This window comes from Hylobates moloch, unplaced genomic scaffold (genome assembly GCF_009828535.3).
Source record: "Hylobates moloch isolate HMO894 unplaced genomic scaffold, HMol_V3 SCAFFOLD_3, whole genome shotgun sequence".
NCBI classification, from domain to species: Eukaryota; Metazoa; Chordata; class Mammalia; order Primates; family Hylobatidae; genus Hylobates; species Hylobates moloch.
Window position 1 is genome coordinate 29,904,619 of NW_026652278.1, and position 15,830 is coordinate 29,920,448.

Here is a 15,830-nt window from a genome sequence, read left to right on the forward strand (position 1 = left end):
ACACCTGTGGTTTCAGCTACTCGGGAGGCCGAAGCAGAAGGATTGTTGAGCCCAGGAGGTTAAAGCTGCAGTGAGCAGTGATCGCACCACTGCACTCCAGCCTGGGCAATAGAGCAAGACCCCGTCTCAAAACATAAAAAAAGAAGGCAGGCCAGGTATGGTGGCTTACGTAATCCCAGCACTTTGGGAGGCCGAGGTAGGCGGATTACTTGAGGTCAGGAGTTTGAGACCACCCTGGCCAACATTGTGAAACCCCGTCTCTACAAAAATACAAAATTAGCTGGGTGTCATGGTGGGTGCCTGTAATCCCAGTTACTCAGGAGGCTGAGGCAGGGGAATCACTTGAACCGGGGAGTCGGAGGTTGTAGTGAGCAGAGATGGCACCATTGCACTTCAGCCTGGGTGACAGAGCGAGACTCTATGTCAAAATAAATAAATAAATAAATAAAATAAAAGAGAAGGCAGAGCTGGCCATCTCTTCACCATCCTCCCCTTCCTCACTGCTTCTGGATCCCTGTGACTGAGGGTGTCCTCAGCTCAGCCCTGGAGCACCTTAGACTCTTTGAGTGTTGGAAGAGGATGAGGTCTGGGTGCATAACTTCCCACCTGGAGGGTCAGATCCTTGCTATGCTAAGCAGTGATGACAGGCTGGTGATAACAGACCAAACTAAGACTGTCTTTGTATGTTGGCAGTGGCCCCCCCAGGGGAACCTTGCAAATATGCAGATTTTAACATCTCTCATTTCAGATCTGTCAGGGTGGGACAAGTTCTTCTGGCCTGTGAGCTCCTGCCATACACAGTCCTGGAGCCTGCTGGCTCTGAGTTGCTCATTTGCATTTGGCCACAGGGTTCTGGTCAGGGGAACTCTCCTCTCCCCCACCCTTCCTCCATGACTTGGCTCGCTCCTTCTGCTCCAAGCCCATGGCTCAGTGGACACTAGGCAGCTCTCTCCTGGGGCGCAGGGAGGGTACCCTTGAAGGCTAGTGGATAGGAAGCAAGTTTCTGAATGGACACTGGTACTAGGCCTTCCTTCTGGGATGAGGTGGCTCCCGTCAGACCTAAAGCTGGCTTTTCTGGCTCTGGCTGTGCCTGCCTTCTAGGTTTGTCTACTGCACATCTGACAGGTCTTGTGATGGAACCTCAGTGATACCAAGATGGAGACAATGAGGTCCTTGTCCTTAGAGGACTCCTGGCCAGATGGGGGAGGTGGGCAAGGAAACAGCAGTTTTCAAACAGTGTCACAAGTGCTGCACGGGGCTGAGGCCACGCTATATACGGGTCTCTGAGCAAGGCACACAGACCTGCCGTGGCTGCTGAGCCTAATTTACTGAGCTTTCTAAATGGGTCAGCTGGGTGAAGAGAACAGTACCTGTGCAGAGGACATCTGCTCGGTGGTAGCAGCCACTGTCCCCATGTGCCATGTCTTCCATGTGGGGCATCTCTTCATAGCCTGGAGCACCTACTGTGTGATTCTGTTTCAGAGGAGCTATTGCAGATTGCTACTTGTTCCATAAAACTATTGAAGTTTAAAAAGTTCTAATTAATATGTGTTGGCCCAGGAGCCACCTCCCACCTTCTCCTTATTGTTAGGAAGAGCCCAGCAGTTTCCTGGGAGACAAAGGAGGGCATGAATCTTGACTCCTTGTGATTCCAGGATCACTGTCCTGCAGCCAGGTTCCTGACACTAGGAGATGCACATGAAATATCCTCCATCAGGGAAGGAATCTCCCTCCAGTGAGAAATCCCGAGAGGCTGATGATTGACCGAGATTGACAGGACAGGGAAAGAGCAGCCCTTTCACATCCCAGGTCAAGACCAGTGAGGCCCAGAGAAGTGTCCCAACCTTCCCACGCTGGGACAGGCAGCCAGGGCCAGGGCTGAGCACTGAGCACCAGGCCTCCTTCCTGGCTTCTCCCCTCTCTGGAAGCTTAGCATTAGACAGAGCCACCGAGCTGTGGTGCTGAAGGGTTAACTCAGGGCTCCCCAGAGAGCCGCACACTCCCGACCTTCTCGTCTTCCAGGCCCTCTCAGCTGCGGCCTTCTGGGCATAGCTGGGTCACGTGAGAGCCAGATGTGGGGATTTCCCAAGCAGTGGTGTGTGCGTGCGCACTGCGTGCATGCACAGCTCTGTTTACGTGGCATCTCAGCGCTCAGGGGATTGGTCTGGACCCATGCAGAGCAGGGGAGGGATGGGGTAAGGAAAGGCTCAGGGGCTCCCAGCAAACACGATGGGAGGCTGCACCAAGCCCTGCTCCCCCCAGACATTACACATGAACGGGTTGTTCCTGCTCGGGCTCCTGTTTCCTGTAGCATCCATCCTGCCAGAGACTATACTGGTTAGGGATAATTTTCCTAAAATTCTCTTTGAAGGGCATTAAAGCAGATTCCGGGAGCCAACAGCCCTTCAGGGTGTTCTGCAGACTTGGAGGCCTGTACGGGAGCCACTGTGCCCAGCACAAGCCAGGCCTGTATGCCTGTATGTGGTTCCGGAGGACAAGCCTGGACTAGAGAGGGCAGAGCCGTGGGCACCAAGAGGGTCCTGGGGCAGTGGGGTAGCTGGGCCTCAGTTTTCCGTGAACCCTTGGGCTTGAGAGCAGTGAGTATTCATCTTTCCATCAGCCACTGAGGGTTAATTGGGCACCTCCTGCATTCAAGGTGTTGTGGGGTGCTGACAGGGTTAAGGCCTTGAAGGAACTAACGGTCTAATTGAAGAGACTCATAACGAATCTTTATTAAGCACCTACTATGTGCTATGCGCTTGCTAGGACTACAGCCCTAACCGGCCATTTGGAGCCAGTGGGAACAGTCAGTGAACAAAGACCCTGCCCAGGGCATGATGAGGGAGACAGCAAACCTTGAAAAGTGGGTGTCCTCACCCTCAGTCCAGGAATGAATTCTCCTCCTACCCCTGACCCCCCATCCCCACCCCTGTCTTGCACCAGTGGATGGCAGCATCCAGCCAGATGTCCCTGAGGCTCCGTGAGCCCTACCCCAAAGATGGGTCCAGTTATACCTTCAAGGCCTCAGGACTCAGCCCTGCTATCTCCTCCCTCAGACCTTCCGGGACCCAGCCTGTCTCCCCAAACCTACATGACTCCTGAAGCAGACAGGAACGCTAGGGAGGGTGTCTGTGGTTGTGTGTCTGATGCTTTGAGACAGAGGGTGGAGAGTCAGATGGTCTCAACCAGGGGCCGTTGATGCTCCCGAAATAGTTGGCAGTTGATTCATTGATAATCCGATAGCAAGAGTCCAGTCTGGAGAGAAGGAGACATTCCACATTTTGTTGTCCGGGGAGGGGAATGTCTGTCCTGAGTCCATTGCTATTGACTCCATCACTCACTCGAGGCTCTCAGGGAGACTGAGCCAGGGAGGAGGCGGATTGCAAGACTGGGGGCTGGAGACCAGCGGCTGCTGACTTCATCCCACTGCCGGCCTCTCTGCTGCTCCTTCTCTGTGTGAACGCAAATACTGGCTTTGGCTCGGGCTTCTGGGGGAGCTGGTGGGTGGGGGAATTGGAGGGAGGATCTCCCAGTAAGTGGGGGAGGACCACCAAGGCAGGCCACCCCAGGGAGGGAGGTGGCTGGGATCCTGGAACTCAGAACAAACTTGAGTTTGTCTCTTCTCTGCACACAAATGCCCTGGGGTGGGGAGGTGAGAACCTGAGAACTGAGGGGGAGGCCGTAACCCAAGGGGCTGCCACAGGTTGGGCAGCAGCTGCTGGGAGCAGAGAGGCTCTGAACCTGCCAGCCTCCCTGGCCAGCACCCCTCTGTCCACCCACGGCACCTCTCACTAACCCAGCACCTGTCTTTAACCAGGAAGCTTCAGGTCTTCTCAGCAGGGTGGAGGGAGGTGACAGAACTACCTGCTACACCGTGCCAGGGCAGCCCCCTCTAGGCAGCCGCAGTGCTACTAGGGCGTCCTTGGCTTCTCCATCCACACCCGCTTAGGCTGGGCTAACCCTCTGGCCCCAGGCCTGGCCTAGGCAGGCACCCTTGGACTTAGTCCCTAAGGGGCTGTGGAGGGTCTCCAGGCCCAGCCCCCACTGCACCCCATCCCACCCCATCCCCCGCCTGAGCAGGGAAACTGCTCCTTGACTGCATAACCCAGGGCCAGAGGGTCAATAGTGCATTCCTACCCTGGGTTGGGCTGCCCCCACACGTGTTCTGGATTCCGGGGAATGAGGCAAGTCCTTTCTTGCTGCATTTACAAAAAGCAGCAGAAATAAAGCAAGCCTTGGCCAGTGGCCAGGGAGGATCAGAAAATGACATCCCCCATGAGGACCCTTTGTTCCCAATTCCTGGCCAGCCTGCCTGGGCTTAAGTCTAATACCATCACTTCTTGCTGTAGGGCCTTGGGAAAGAACCTTAACTTTTCTTTTTTTTTCCCCCCCGAGACGAAGTTTCGCTCTCGTTGCCCAGGCTGGAGTATAATGGTGCGATCTCGGCTCACTGCAACCTCCGCCTCCTGGGTTCAAGCGATTCTGCCTCAGCCTCCCAGGTAGCTGAGATTACAGGCATGCACCACTACGCCTGGCTAATTTTATATTTAGTAGAGATGGGGTTTCAACATGTTGGACAGGCTGGTCTCGAACTCCTGACTTCAGATGATCCACCCACCTCAGCCTCCCAAAGTGCTGAGATTACAGGCGTGAGCCACCGCACAAGGCCAGAGCCTTAACTTTTCTGAGCCTCACTTTCCTCATCTGTAAATTACATTTACATTTAATCATCTTGTTGTGAAGATTAAACAAGAAAATGCTCATAAATGTTTAGCACAGCACCTAGCATGAATGTTAAGTAAGTGGAAACTAGCTCCAGCCCTGCTGCTTATTTGCTGTGTGATCTTAGGCAATTCTCTTCTCCTCTCTGGTTCTGAGTCCCTAAATAGTCCTTCCAGCCTGTAGGATACCACGAAGAAGCCAAAGATGTAGCAGAGAGATAGGACCTGGAGACAAACAATGGCCTGGCTTTCCATTTGGGATTTGCTTTCTGTCTTTAAGAAAATATCCATCAGAAATTCAGCTCTACTAGATTTCTTCTTGAGTACTTCTGTTTATTTAGCTCAGTGGCCCCAAACCCTCAGGCCTTGGGCATAGCTAGCTACATAATTTGCAGGATCCACTGCAGAATGAAAACGAAGACTCTCTCATTCATAAATTATTGACGAAACCCCTGACAGAAGAGCATTAAATCAGCTGCAGGGACCCTTCTAAACCTGGGACCCTAGGCCACTGCCCAGATCACACCTCCATGAAGCCAGCTCTGCCTTGGAGGCTCTGAGTGTAGGAGCAGGCCTGGGGTCCGAGCTGCTGCAATAACAGCATTCACCCCTCGCCCTCCAGTGCAAGGGCACTCTTTTTTCATGCCATGGGTATCTCTGACCAGCTGGCTGCTGCTTACCCTGGAACAAGCTTTTGTAGAGTTGCCCACGTCAGAAGCAGCTCACACACTAAACAACTGCCCCCTAGACCAGACTTCCACCCAGGTATGCTTGGACTGGAAGTCATACTTGAACTATTTGTTTCCTGTCATCTTAATTGGTGTTTGTTTTTGTTTTTTTTTTTTATTTTGTTTTGTTTGTTTGTTTTTAAGAGACAGAGCCTTGCTCCGTTGTCCAGGCTGGAGTGCGGTGGCATGATCTCAGCTCACTGCAACCTCCACTTCACGGGTTCAAGCAATTTTCCTGCCTCAGCCTCCTGAGTAGCTGGGATTACAGGCACACACTACCACGCCTGGCTAATTTTTGTATTTTTAGTAGAGACAGGGTTTCACCATGTTGGCCAGGCTGGTCTCAAACTCCTGACCTCCTGATCCGCCTGCCTTAGCCTCCCGAAGTACTAGGATCACAGGCGTGAGCCACTGCGCCTAACCTGGTGCCATGTTTTTTAAGACTTTTTAAGAATTACGAATTGGCCATCCGTGTTTTTCCCAGATGACATTCACATGGCTTTCACTGTTGCGCCTCAGTTTCTGCTGCTCTGAGCATGACAACCTGTTTCAGGTCCTCTAAAGTGAGTATCACGTAGGCCAAACTACTTCTTTGTAAAGGACTGATAACCCTGTTGGGCTGTCGTAAAGATTTGAGTTGCTGTGTGCCTATACAGTAGTGCCTATCACAAGGAAGTGCCCTGTTGATGGCAACAATGACAATTACTGTTACTAGTGAATAATAGGACTAGCATCTCCTAGGCCCTAATTATTTGATGGCCTGAAAGTGGTGGCCAAATTTCCTGGTGTCCTAACCAGAAAGGAAAAGAAACATGGAGTCTGCAGGAAACCTAAGAAATCTAGCCCTGTACAAAGTTTAGTTGTATGGGAGAGGAAAGGCTAAACTGCAGCAGTTATTTAGAAACCAGTTCAAAACTGCAGTGAGGTAAGAACAGTATTCCCAAAGAGAGACAGGGCTTGAGTGCTCCAGTGTGTAGAGATACTGAAGGATGGAAGGGCATGGAGAAGACAGGGAGGTGTTCATTCCATCGGGCCCCCGGCCTGTTGCCCCTCCCCTCCCCAGAGCCCAGGGCGGGGATGTGGAAAGAAACTGACAAGACTGGTGACCCTGCCCTGGTCCCCTGAGCCCATGGTTCTCTTTCATTCTCCATGGAGTTTGCGCTGTTGGCCGTACTCATTCCGGTCTCTCCCACCTGGGCTCATGGCCCACTCTGGATTTATTAGTTTGGATGGATGGAACTTGCTTTACACCAGGGAAGCATTCCTGGAAACATGGTTTCAGACTAGATTTGGATAAATTCAACCCAATTCTCACTGCTCTGGAGTTACTCAAGGTTAAAAGAAGCCTTACTATGAATCTATAAGGGCCCTTTTTAAAATTATTTTATACTTACTTATTTATTTTGAGACAGGGTCTCACTCTGTTGCCCAGGCTGGATTGCAGTGGCGTGATCATACCTCACTGCAGCCTCGACCTCCCTGGGCTCAAGCAATCCTCCCACTTTAGCCTCCAGAGTAGCTGGGACCACAGGTAGGCACCACCACGCCTGGCTAGATTTTTATTTTTTGTAGAGATGGGGTCTCACTATGTTGCCCAGGCTGGTCTCCAACTCCTGGGCTCAAGCAGTCCTCCCACAGTGGTCTCCCAAAGTGCTGGGATTACAGACGCGAGCCACCATGCCCAGCTTTTATTATTATTTTTTTTAAGACCAGTCGAGTGCAGTAGTGAGACGGGGAGAAAGAGTGGAAGAAGAAGCTTGACATGTAACTCACTGGGAACAGTTGAGATACTCACCATCTTCGGAGCAGCCAAGGGCCCTCTCCTAACCTAGGCCTATCCAGTTGTTCCTATGAAGTCCTTGGATGTATGTGTGCTGGGTGGGGTGGGTTGTCCTTAAAGTTAGGGGCACCTGCAGTGTTGTTCTTTGGTTTCTCAGCATCACCTGAGCCTGTCAAGAATCAGGTTCAGCATCTAAGTGCCTTTGGGTCCCTGTATTTGGCTGGAATCTGAAGGCCCCTGGTTTTCTTCTGGCCTGGCTTCTTGCTGGTATTGCGAGCAATGCCAGAAGGGACAGCCATGGCAGGGACATGAGCACCGTGGGCTGTGTGAGGGAGGGACATGGCATGCCTGCCATTTCCCAGGAACCTACTGCTTTTGCGTTCAGCTTTGTCCCTACCACTTACTCCTCTTTGTGTCCAGAGGCCTATTTCCCAGCCCTCCAAAACCTTTTCCAGGCATGAGGCCATTTCAGTCTTAGCCCTGCAAAGAAGGCAGGGCAGGTGTTTTTCCCCCATTTACAAAAGAAGGAACAGACGTTCGGAGATTTGCTAACTATCCCAGAGTCAGCGAGCTAAGTGGCAAAGCCAGCACAAGAACCAAGGTTGCTTTTATTCTTGCTCCAGATCTCTGCCCTCTGTGCCTCCTGAATCATCTGCTATTTTGGACTTCGGTTGCCTCAATTGAGCCTGCATTCAAGTGGTTTTCCTAGGAAGGACAGTCCGTTTCTCTGGAAAGATTCATTTCTGCTGTGGTCCCCTTGCGTTATGGAGACTACCAGTTTTCTGTTGGGAAGGTCTAGAACGTCAGACAACTGCCTCAGGCAGGCCATCAGACAGGAGCAATAGGCCCAAATGCTCAACTGTACAGATGTGAGCAGTGAGGCCCGGAGTATTTATTTATTTATTTAGACAGAGTCTCGCTCTGTTGCCCAGGCTGGAGTGCAATGGCACCATCTAGGTTCACTGCACCTTCGGCCTCCCGGGTTAAAGCGATTCTCATGCCTCAGCCTTCCGAGTAGCTGGGATTACAGGTGCTCACCACCATGCCCGGCTAATTTTTGTATTTTCAGTAGAGACAGAGTTTCGCCATGTTGGCCAGGCTGGTCTCGAACTCCTAACCTCCAGTGATCCACCCACCTCGGCCTCCAAAGTGCTGGGATTACAGGGTGAGCCACTGCCCAGCTGAAGCCCAGAGTCTTTAAGCCACTTGCCCAAGGCCACACAGTGTATTCTCAGCAAGAGCCAGGGTGCAGGTTTCCAGTCTGATGCCCTTCACTTTCTAGCAGGCTGGTGACCCTGCTCTGTAGGGCCCTTGGTTCTGGGTCACCAGAGGAGAGGAAGGCGCAGAGACAGGGGGAAGGCAGGAAGCAGTTGGTTCGTGTCAGTCACAGCTGCTCACTTGGCTGTGCCGCCCCCCGCACACACACTGCTCCTTCCCCCCTGTCCCTCTGTGTCTCCAACTCCCCGTCTTCCCAGCCCTTAGCCAACAGTCTTGTCTGCCTCCTGGCCGGAGGGCCAGGGTTTGTGAGCCAGGGGCTCTCCTCTGTTCATTGTAATGAGGGAGAAGGGGTCCTTTCCACCCCTCGAGAACTTGCTAGGGTGGGCTACAGAGAAGAGGGAGGGACTTTGAGTGGGAGCAGCAGAACTGGATTAATTCTGCAGGTCAGGGGACTGGGAAATAAATCATGTTTTAGAGAGAGGTTTCTTTAGAGAGAGGTTTATTTTTAAAAAGACAGGCTTACTTCTGGTCTGCTTGCCATTTTCCTTTACGGAGAGATATGGGAAGGCCTGCTTATGGGGACTGAAGGGGACAGGCATGAGCTCCGGTTGTCTGCTCACAGGCCATGTGCGGCCTCCTTTGTGGTTTTATAAATAAAGTTTTATTGGAACACAGCCCACTCATTCTTTTATGTATAGCCTGTGGCTGCTTTTGTACTATAAGAAGAGAGTTGAGTAGTCTCAACAGAGACCATCTGGCCCCCAAAGCCTACAGTGTTTATTCTCTGGCCCTTTGCAAGCACCTGTCCAGCAAAGCAGGTCTTCTTGGGTTCTCCAGGCCCAGGCAAAACAGCTTTCCTTGGCTCACTGAAAGAGGTTAGTGCTTCTCAGGTCTCCTTATGAAGAACCCAAAAAGAACCCAAAGTAGACAAAGTGGTCAAGCAAACTGAAGTGGAGAGTGGCATGCAGAGAGGGCCAGATGGGGCTGGGATGGGCCTGGTGCTAGGCCTGCTCAGGGGCATTTCAGGGCCTTGCAGCAGGCAGCCCACTTGGCCACATCTCTGGGATGCAGCAGCAGGGAGTTGAAACTTTAGCAAGATGTGGGCACCAGGCAGCAACACCCACATTCTGAACCCAGACCTCCTTGGCCATACCAGCTTAAATCCTTGTGGAGGCCCTTGATGTGTCTACCTTGTCTCAGCCCTACCAGGGCTTGAAAGCTGGGCCAGCGTTGCTCCTGCTCCCCAAGGAGGCTGCTGACTGCTGAACCCGGGGAGGGGCTGTAACCTCAGATTTTGCCCTGTTTGTCTCTGGGTGAGGTCCCCTGGAGTCCCTCTACCTTCCATTCCAGATAACCCGGTGTCCGAGAGTGACTGTGGGGCAGTATCTGATTGAACCCTAGGAGGCAGGCTTATGCTAACCACGCTCACGGGAGTTACTGCCAGTGGCGGCTAACCATTATCAAGCACTGACTATGTAGTAGGCACTGCACTGGGCGCTATTACATATTATCTAACTTAATTCTCACAGCAACCCAGAAGGTAAGTATATCACGTCATCCAGATTTTTACAAGTTCAGGAACAGGCTCAGAGAGGGTAAGTCACTTCTTCAAAGGAGCAGAGCCTAGATTTGAACCCAGGTAGTCAGATCCTAAAGGCCTTGCTAGACCGCTCCACCAAAGCCCCACTCTGCTAATTTACAATCAGAACTGGAAGGGGGCCAGGCTTTCTGGTTCTACACTGGGAGCCAACCTGCAATTGGAAGGCGGCTTGCTGAGTGAGGGAAAGAGTCAGGTGCTTTAAAGAGAGAGCAGCATCAAGCTCTGATTAGCTGAGGTGTGTGTCCCTGCAAGAGGTGGACATTGCTGTACTAGTTGTGTGACCTTGGGCAAGTTACTTAACCTCTCTGGTTCAGCTTCTTCATCTGCAAAATGGAAGGGATAATAGTACTTATCATTGTAGGTTTGCTGGGAAAAATACGAGTTACTATATGCAACGTGCTCAACAGGATGCTTGGCAAAGGGGAAATGCTGTATAAGTGTTTGCTGCTGTTTATCAGTGCTCTCTGAATGGGTCAGGCTGCTCTCCTGGCAAGCGCCTGGTGGGCAGTGTGAGGGTTTGTCTCTCAGACCTGCAATTCAGCGTTGCCTTTTAATTGTCCCCACTGCAGCCAGTGCTCTGCTCCTTTGGAGGTGATGAGCAGCCCAGCAGAGAAAGCAGCAGCCTGGGGATGCCACCAGACCTGGTTCCATGTCTGAGAGTCCTCCCCGGTAAAATGGGGCTAAACATGCCTACCCACTTGATGGGGTTGCCATGGGGACTAAATGAGTCACTGTAGTTCGACTGCGTCAATGCTCTTGACATGGTGGCCCTCTTCTATTCTAGAAATGCGCAAACCATTGATTAGACCAAGAGCTTTCTGCCTCATTCAGATGTTAATGGTATCACATCTCAATCATAAGTTCTTTATGCTGCTTTGATTTTGCTCCTTCCTCTTGGCAGGAGGACAACTCTAAATCCCATTTCACAGGTGAGGAAACTGAGGCCCAGACTGGACACCACTGTCTGAGCCTGGAGTAGAGCCCTCATCTCTTCTGGTCACTCAAGGTCCCTGTCCTTCTGCATTGGGGTTGGGGAGCGAGACTCCCTAAAACGACGCTCCCTCTGCTCTGCTGGGGCCGATCTGTCTTCCTCAGTGCGGAGGTGGGGAGCTGCAGTAAGGGCTGGATGACACATCAGGGTCTAGTGGGTGTGGTGCCCCCAGGCCTAGAGATGGGTCCTGGGTGCTCCAACCCTGACATTTGAGGTTCTGGGTCCAGGCCACTGAGCCCGCTGGCCTTTGAGGATCCTTGCAACCATCAGGCCCCGTGGGACCCGGCCACCCACCACATGGCCAGAAAGGAAGGGTCAGGCTGCCTTGTACAGGGCTGTGATAACCACGGGCCCCGTTCCAGGGAGGATTGTGTGGGATTCTCTGTGCTCCAAAGGAGTCCTGCGTTTCGGCGGACACCTCATTATCCCTGTCCCAGCCGGCTGTGTCCCAGCGCCTCTGTAATCACACGGGCCCACGCCCAGCAGCCAGCCCAGGGCCAGGAAATCACTCTCCTCCCTCCTCCCTCCTCCGCCTTCCGCCCGCGGCCGGCCGAGCGCGGCGCCTGCAGCCACTCGCTGTGGACCTCCTGCCTGCCTAACCGTTCTCTCTCTGGTTCTCCTCTCCTGCTGCCGCTTGCTCTCGGGGACTCGGAAGTGTGGCTGTCCAGCTGGGCTGAGTCGCCCAAGAAGGACGTGACAGGTACTGCCCAGCGTGCGTGCATGTGTGTGAGCATGTGTGTTCCAGGCCCGTGTGCGCGGGAGCCGGTGCCTGCAGGCCCTGCGCATGCTTCCCTGTGATGTGCAGCAGCTGTTTGCCAGCATGGCAGGGGGTCTGCCACTTGCTGTGCCCTCTGCCTCCCCGGTCAGATCTGAACACGGGGCCCTTTGCTGAGTGATGACCACGTAGCTCAGCGTGTAAGCACGTGTGCTCTGGACCCAGGGTGTGTGGGTTTGAATTCCAGCTCTGCTACGTCCTGGCCGTGCTGCCTTGGGTGGGGTGTGTAACCTCTCTAAGGGGAAGCCATCCCACCTCATGGGGAGCCTGGCACACAGAAAGTGCTCAGGCAGTGGTGGGGCTTTCGCCATCTTCAGCCTTATCTCAACTGGCCGTCTCAGTGAGAGAGCCCAACCAAAGATTGTTCATCTCACTTTAGGCAGGTAAACTGAGGCAGAGAGCAGAGGGCCCGTCTGACACCCAAGCCTCATTTCCAGTGATCTCACTGGGGAGCTGGAGATTTGGGGTAGGGGGTGGGGCAGTTCTGTGACTGTGACTGAGGGTGGGTCACAGCCCCCATGCCCAGCAATCCAGAGCTTGGCCTGCCTGGCTGAGATGGGCCTCAGGGACTAGGGCCTTAGCCTTTGTCTGGGAGGAGCTGGGCAGGGGTCAGGGACTTGCCTTCAGCCTTTGGTCTTATGGGACCATGGCAGAGAATCCCGGACAGAAGGGTTCTGAGCTCCTGGATGGAGATGGTCGGAGGAGGGATGGAATTTCCAGAAAGGTCTTCTATGGGGCCCCTCCATTTTTGGGACTGTTACACACCCTGACCCTCCAGCCCCAAACCTGAGAGCAGAGGTTCAGGCTGGGGGAATAGAGGACAAAGCAGAAGGGTGGGAGCTGAGTGGCGTGGTGGGGCTGGGCCAGCCCCAGCGTTTAGAGCCCAAAGCCCAGCCCCTCCTGCTGCAGCTGTGTGTGGGGAATGGGAGGTAAATGTGTTGGGAGGAGTCCAGAGAGAAGAGAAGGCAGTGGGTCGGAGGGCGTTGCAATCTCCTTCTGGAGTTTCCTGTGACGAGGGCCTGGGCCTGAGTTAATCACTGGGCTCCTGTCCCTTTTTCCCCTCTCCACACGCCAGTGAGCCAGAGCCCACTTGGCCCACAGCAATACATTTTATTCACCAAACGTATAGCGGAGGGGCCAGCAGTCCCAGTCCAGCCTGGGAGGAACCAGTTATAAGGGGCTAGAGGGATTTTTGTAGGATGCCCAGGGTTGGGGAGTTGTGGGGAGCCTGGGGTGGAGACCAGCACAGGGCCTTCCTAGCTCTGTGACCCTGGGGAGGACACTTAACCGCGTCTCAAGATGATCCCAGCTGTTTGGAGTGAGAGGCCCAAGGGAGGCAGTGGGGCTCGGGGAAAACCCAGCCAGACTGCGAGTCCAGGGCCAGAGTCTCTCCGGGCCTTGTTTCTCCATCTGGAGTGTTGGAGGGTTCTTTGAGATATGAGACAGGAAACTGAGAGGTAAGGGCTGATGTTGGAGATCCTTATAGATCAGGGGCCTCAGGTTGCTTAGCCTGGCATCCCTCCAGAGTAGGCCCAGGGGGCTCTGAGCTGCCTCTCAATCCAGCTGGCAAGTACCCGTTACCTGCTGAAGGTAGGGTCTGGGAGGGGCATGTTGCAGGGACACAGCCCCAGGCCTCCCTTCCCCACCCTTCTCCTGGCACCTGCAGCCCTGGCACCGAGCTGCCTGCTGGTGAGCCCACGAAGGAACCAACACCTTTGCTGCTCCCCAGATCTCCCATTCCCTCCATTTGCTTTAAAATGACCATCTATGGTTTCCATAGGACTTGAAGCCCTGTCACTTCATTCCATGCTCAGAACAATTCCCATGAGGTAGGAACTGCTATTGTTCCTGTTTCCAGAGGACGCTAAAGCTCAAGAGAGGTTATGTGTCCTCCCCAGGATCTCAGAGCTAGTAAGGGCAAAGCAGGACTGGACCTCAGACCTTTGGATTCTAATTCTAAGCATTTCCATCATGAATTTCAGGTAATTACTATGTCCCATGTCATGTCCTGTGGCACCAGTCCTGGGGTGTTGAGAGACTCTTGTCCAAAGCACATGCTTTGGTTGGGGAGCAATGCCCAACATAAAGTCCAGGAGGGAACAGAAGAGAGGGAACAAGAGTGATCAGGAGCCTCCTGGAGGACAGAGATGCTTGGGGAGAATTGGGAAATTGGGAGTGGTAGAGAGAAGGGAAAGCATTCCAGCAGGGGGCAGCAGCTAGAGCACAGACTTGGAAAGTAAGAAGCTGTATGGAGCAGTGGTGTTGGGTGTTGGCGCCTAGTGGGTGCTCGATACATGTGTTGAATCATGAATGATGTATGGAATGGTGGTGTGGGGAACGGGGATCAAGGAACTTGGGGAGCTCAGATTGGCAAGAAAGACTGGGCTTGAATTTGTCCTTTATAGGCAAGAGGGAGCCATGGAAGGTGTTGGAGCATGGGACTGACTTGGCAAAAGCCCAGTTGAGAAGTTTAAGTTGGCAGCCAGGGTTGCATCCAGGTGGTAGTTGAAGGAATGCAGATGTGAGGCAAGGGTGGGGGCAGGGGTCCAGGGGACCCCTGGGACCCCAGCAGGTCCAGCCAGGGGCTCTGTAATAAAGCACAAGGGTCCATCCCTGGATGAGACGCATGCAAAGGCCCCTTCCAACCCAGGAGAGGCTCTGCTGTCTAGAAGAGGTACACCCCTTCTCCATGCTCCTGCCAAGCACTCCTCATCTAAAGACACCAGGCTCCCTCCACTGCCCCCTCCCCACTCAGACAGACTCCTCCAGCCCCTAGTTCTGCAGGCCTTGGCTGGGAGGGGATCCAGAGTGGCCTCTGTGGGATGACATCACCGCCCACTGCCTGCTTGGCCTGCAAGTGGTTTCTCATCTGGATACCTGCTCGCAGCTCCCGCCCGCCCAGCTTCCCTGGCCAGGGAACACCCTAAGAGGCAGCTGCCAGAGGGAAGAGCTGGGAGCCTGCCTGTGCAAGGGGAGGGAAGGGCAGCCAGAAGGACAGAGTGTCCGTGTGTCCATCCCACAGCCTTTGGAGCAGCTCCTGAGAGGGGCCATAGCCTGTCTGTGCTTTCCAGTGCCTAGAGAATGTTTCCTTAACTTTTCTACCTGTGTCCCAGAGTCAGCCTTCAGGAAGGTCAGGCCAATTTTCCAGGAAGGTGGTGGGGGGAAGGGGTGTGGGGGTGTGGATTTAACTCCGCTTTGAAACCCTGCCTCAGATTTTCTTGGCTTGGATTAAAACAAGCTGATGTCTGTCCACTCCCCAGCACCTCCTGCTCGTCCTCTAAGCATCTTCTGGCCACAAAGCTGGGGCTCCTTGCTCCTCCTTACCTCAGTTTCCCCATCTCCCCTTTCTCCCTTCGAGTTTGGCTCACTTTCCCATATTCCCATTTCAGAGTCAAGGTATTCATATTGACACCACAAACCAGTGAGTCCCTCTGTTCATCTTTCTGCCAGTTCACGCATTTCACTGGTTAATTTCACACTTATTGAGTGTCTGCCACCTAACAGGCACTGTGGTCTGGTCAGTAGAGGTGGCAAGAGTCAACTAGAAACCCATACTCTAGGCCAGGCATGGTGGCTCATGCCTGTAATCCCAGCACTTTGGGAGGCCGAGGCGGGCAGATCACTTAAGGTCAGGAGTTCAAGACCAGCCTAGCCAACATGGTGAAACTCCATCTCTACTAAAAATACAAAAAAAAAATTTAGCCAGGTTCGGTGGTGGGCACCTGTAATCCCAGCTACTCGGGAGGCTGAGGCTGGAGAATTGCTTGAACCTGGGGGGCGGAGGTTGCAGTGAGCCGAGATTTCGCCACTGCACTCCAACCTGGGCGACAGAGCAACACTCCGTGTCTCAAAAAAAAGAAAAAAAAAGAGAGAAAGAAACCCATACTCTAGTCTTTATTAAGCAGCAGCTGTGTCCCAGGTATCTGGGATATAATGGGCCCTTCCCTAGGGATCAGGTGCCAGTGGCCCATTGTAGGCCACATATAGTGTGGAAGTTAAGATCATAGGCAGTGGTGT

At 53.4% G+C, this 15,830-nt stretch overlaps 1 protein-coding gene across 4 annotated transcripts in view; it reads left to right on the forward strand.

The window, feature by feature from the left end:
• The window catches only part of SH3PXD2A (SH3 and PX domains 2A), a 286,817-nt gene that overhangs the window by 194,444 nt on the left and 76,543 nt on the right, over positions 1–15,830 (forward strand). For 2 of the 4 annotated variants that reach the window (XM_032178540.2, XM_032178549.2), the window contains exon 8: positions 11,694–11,738. In XM_032178540.2, the coding sequence (XP_032034431.1) occupies positions 11,694–11,738 (45 nt within the window). Of the gene's footprint in view, positions 1–10,648; positions 11,739–15,830 lie in introns of those variants that run through there. The other 2 variants (XR_009212713.1, XM_058436046.1) reach the window with 1 other exon arrangement.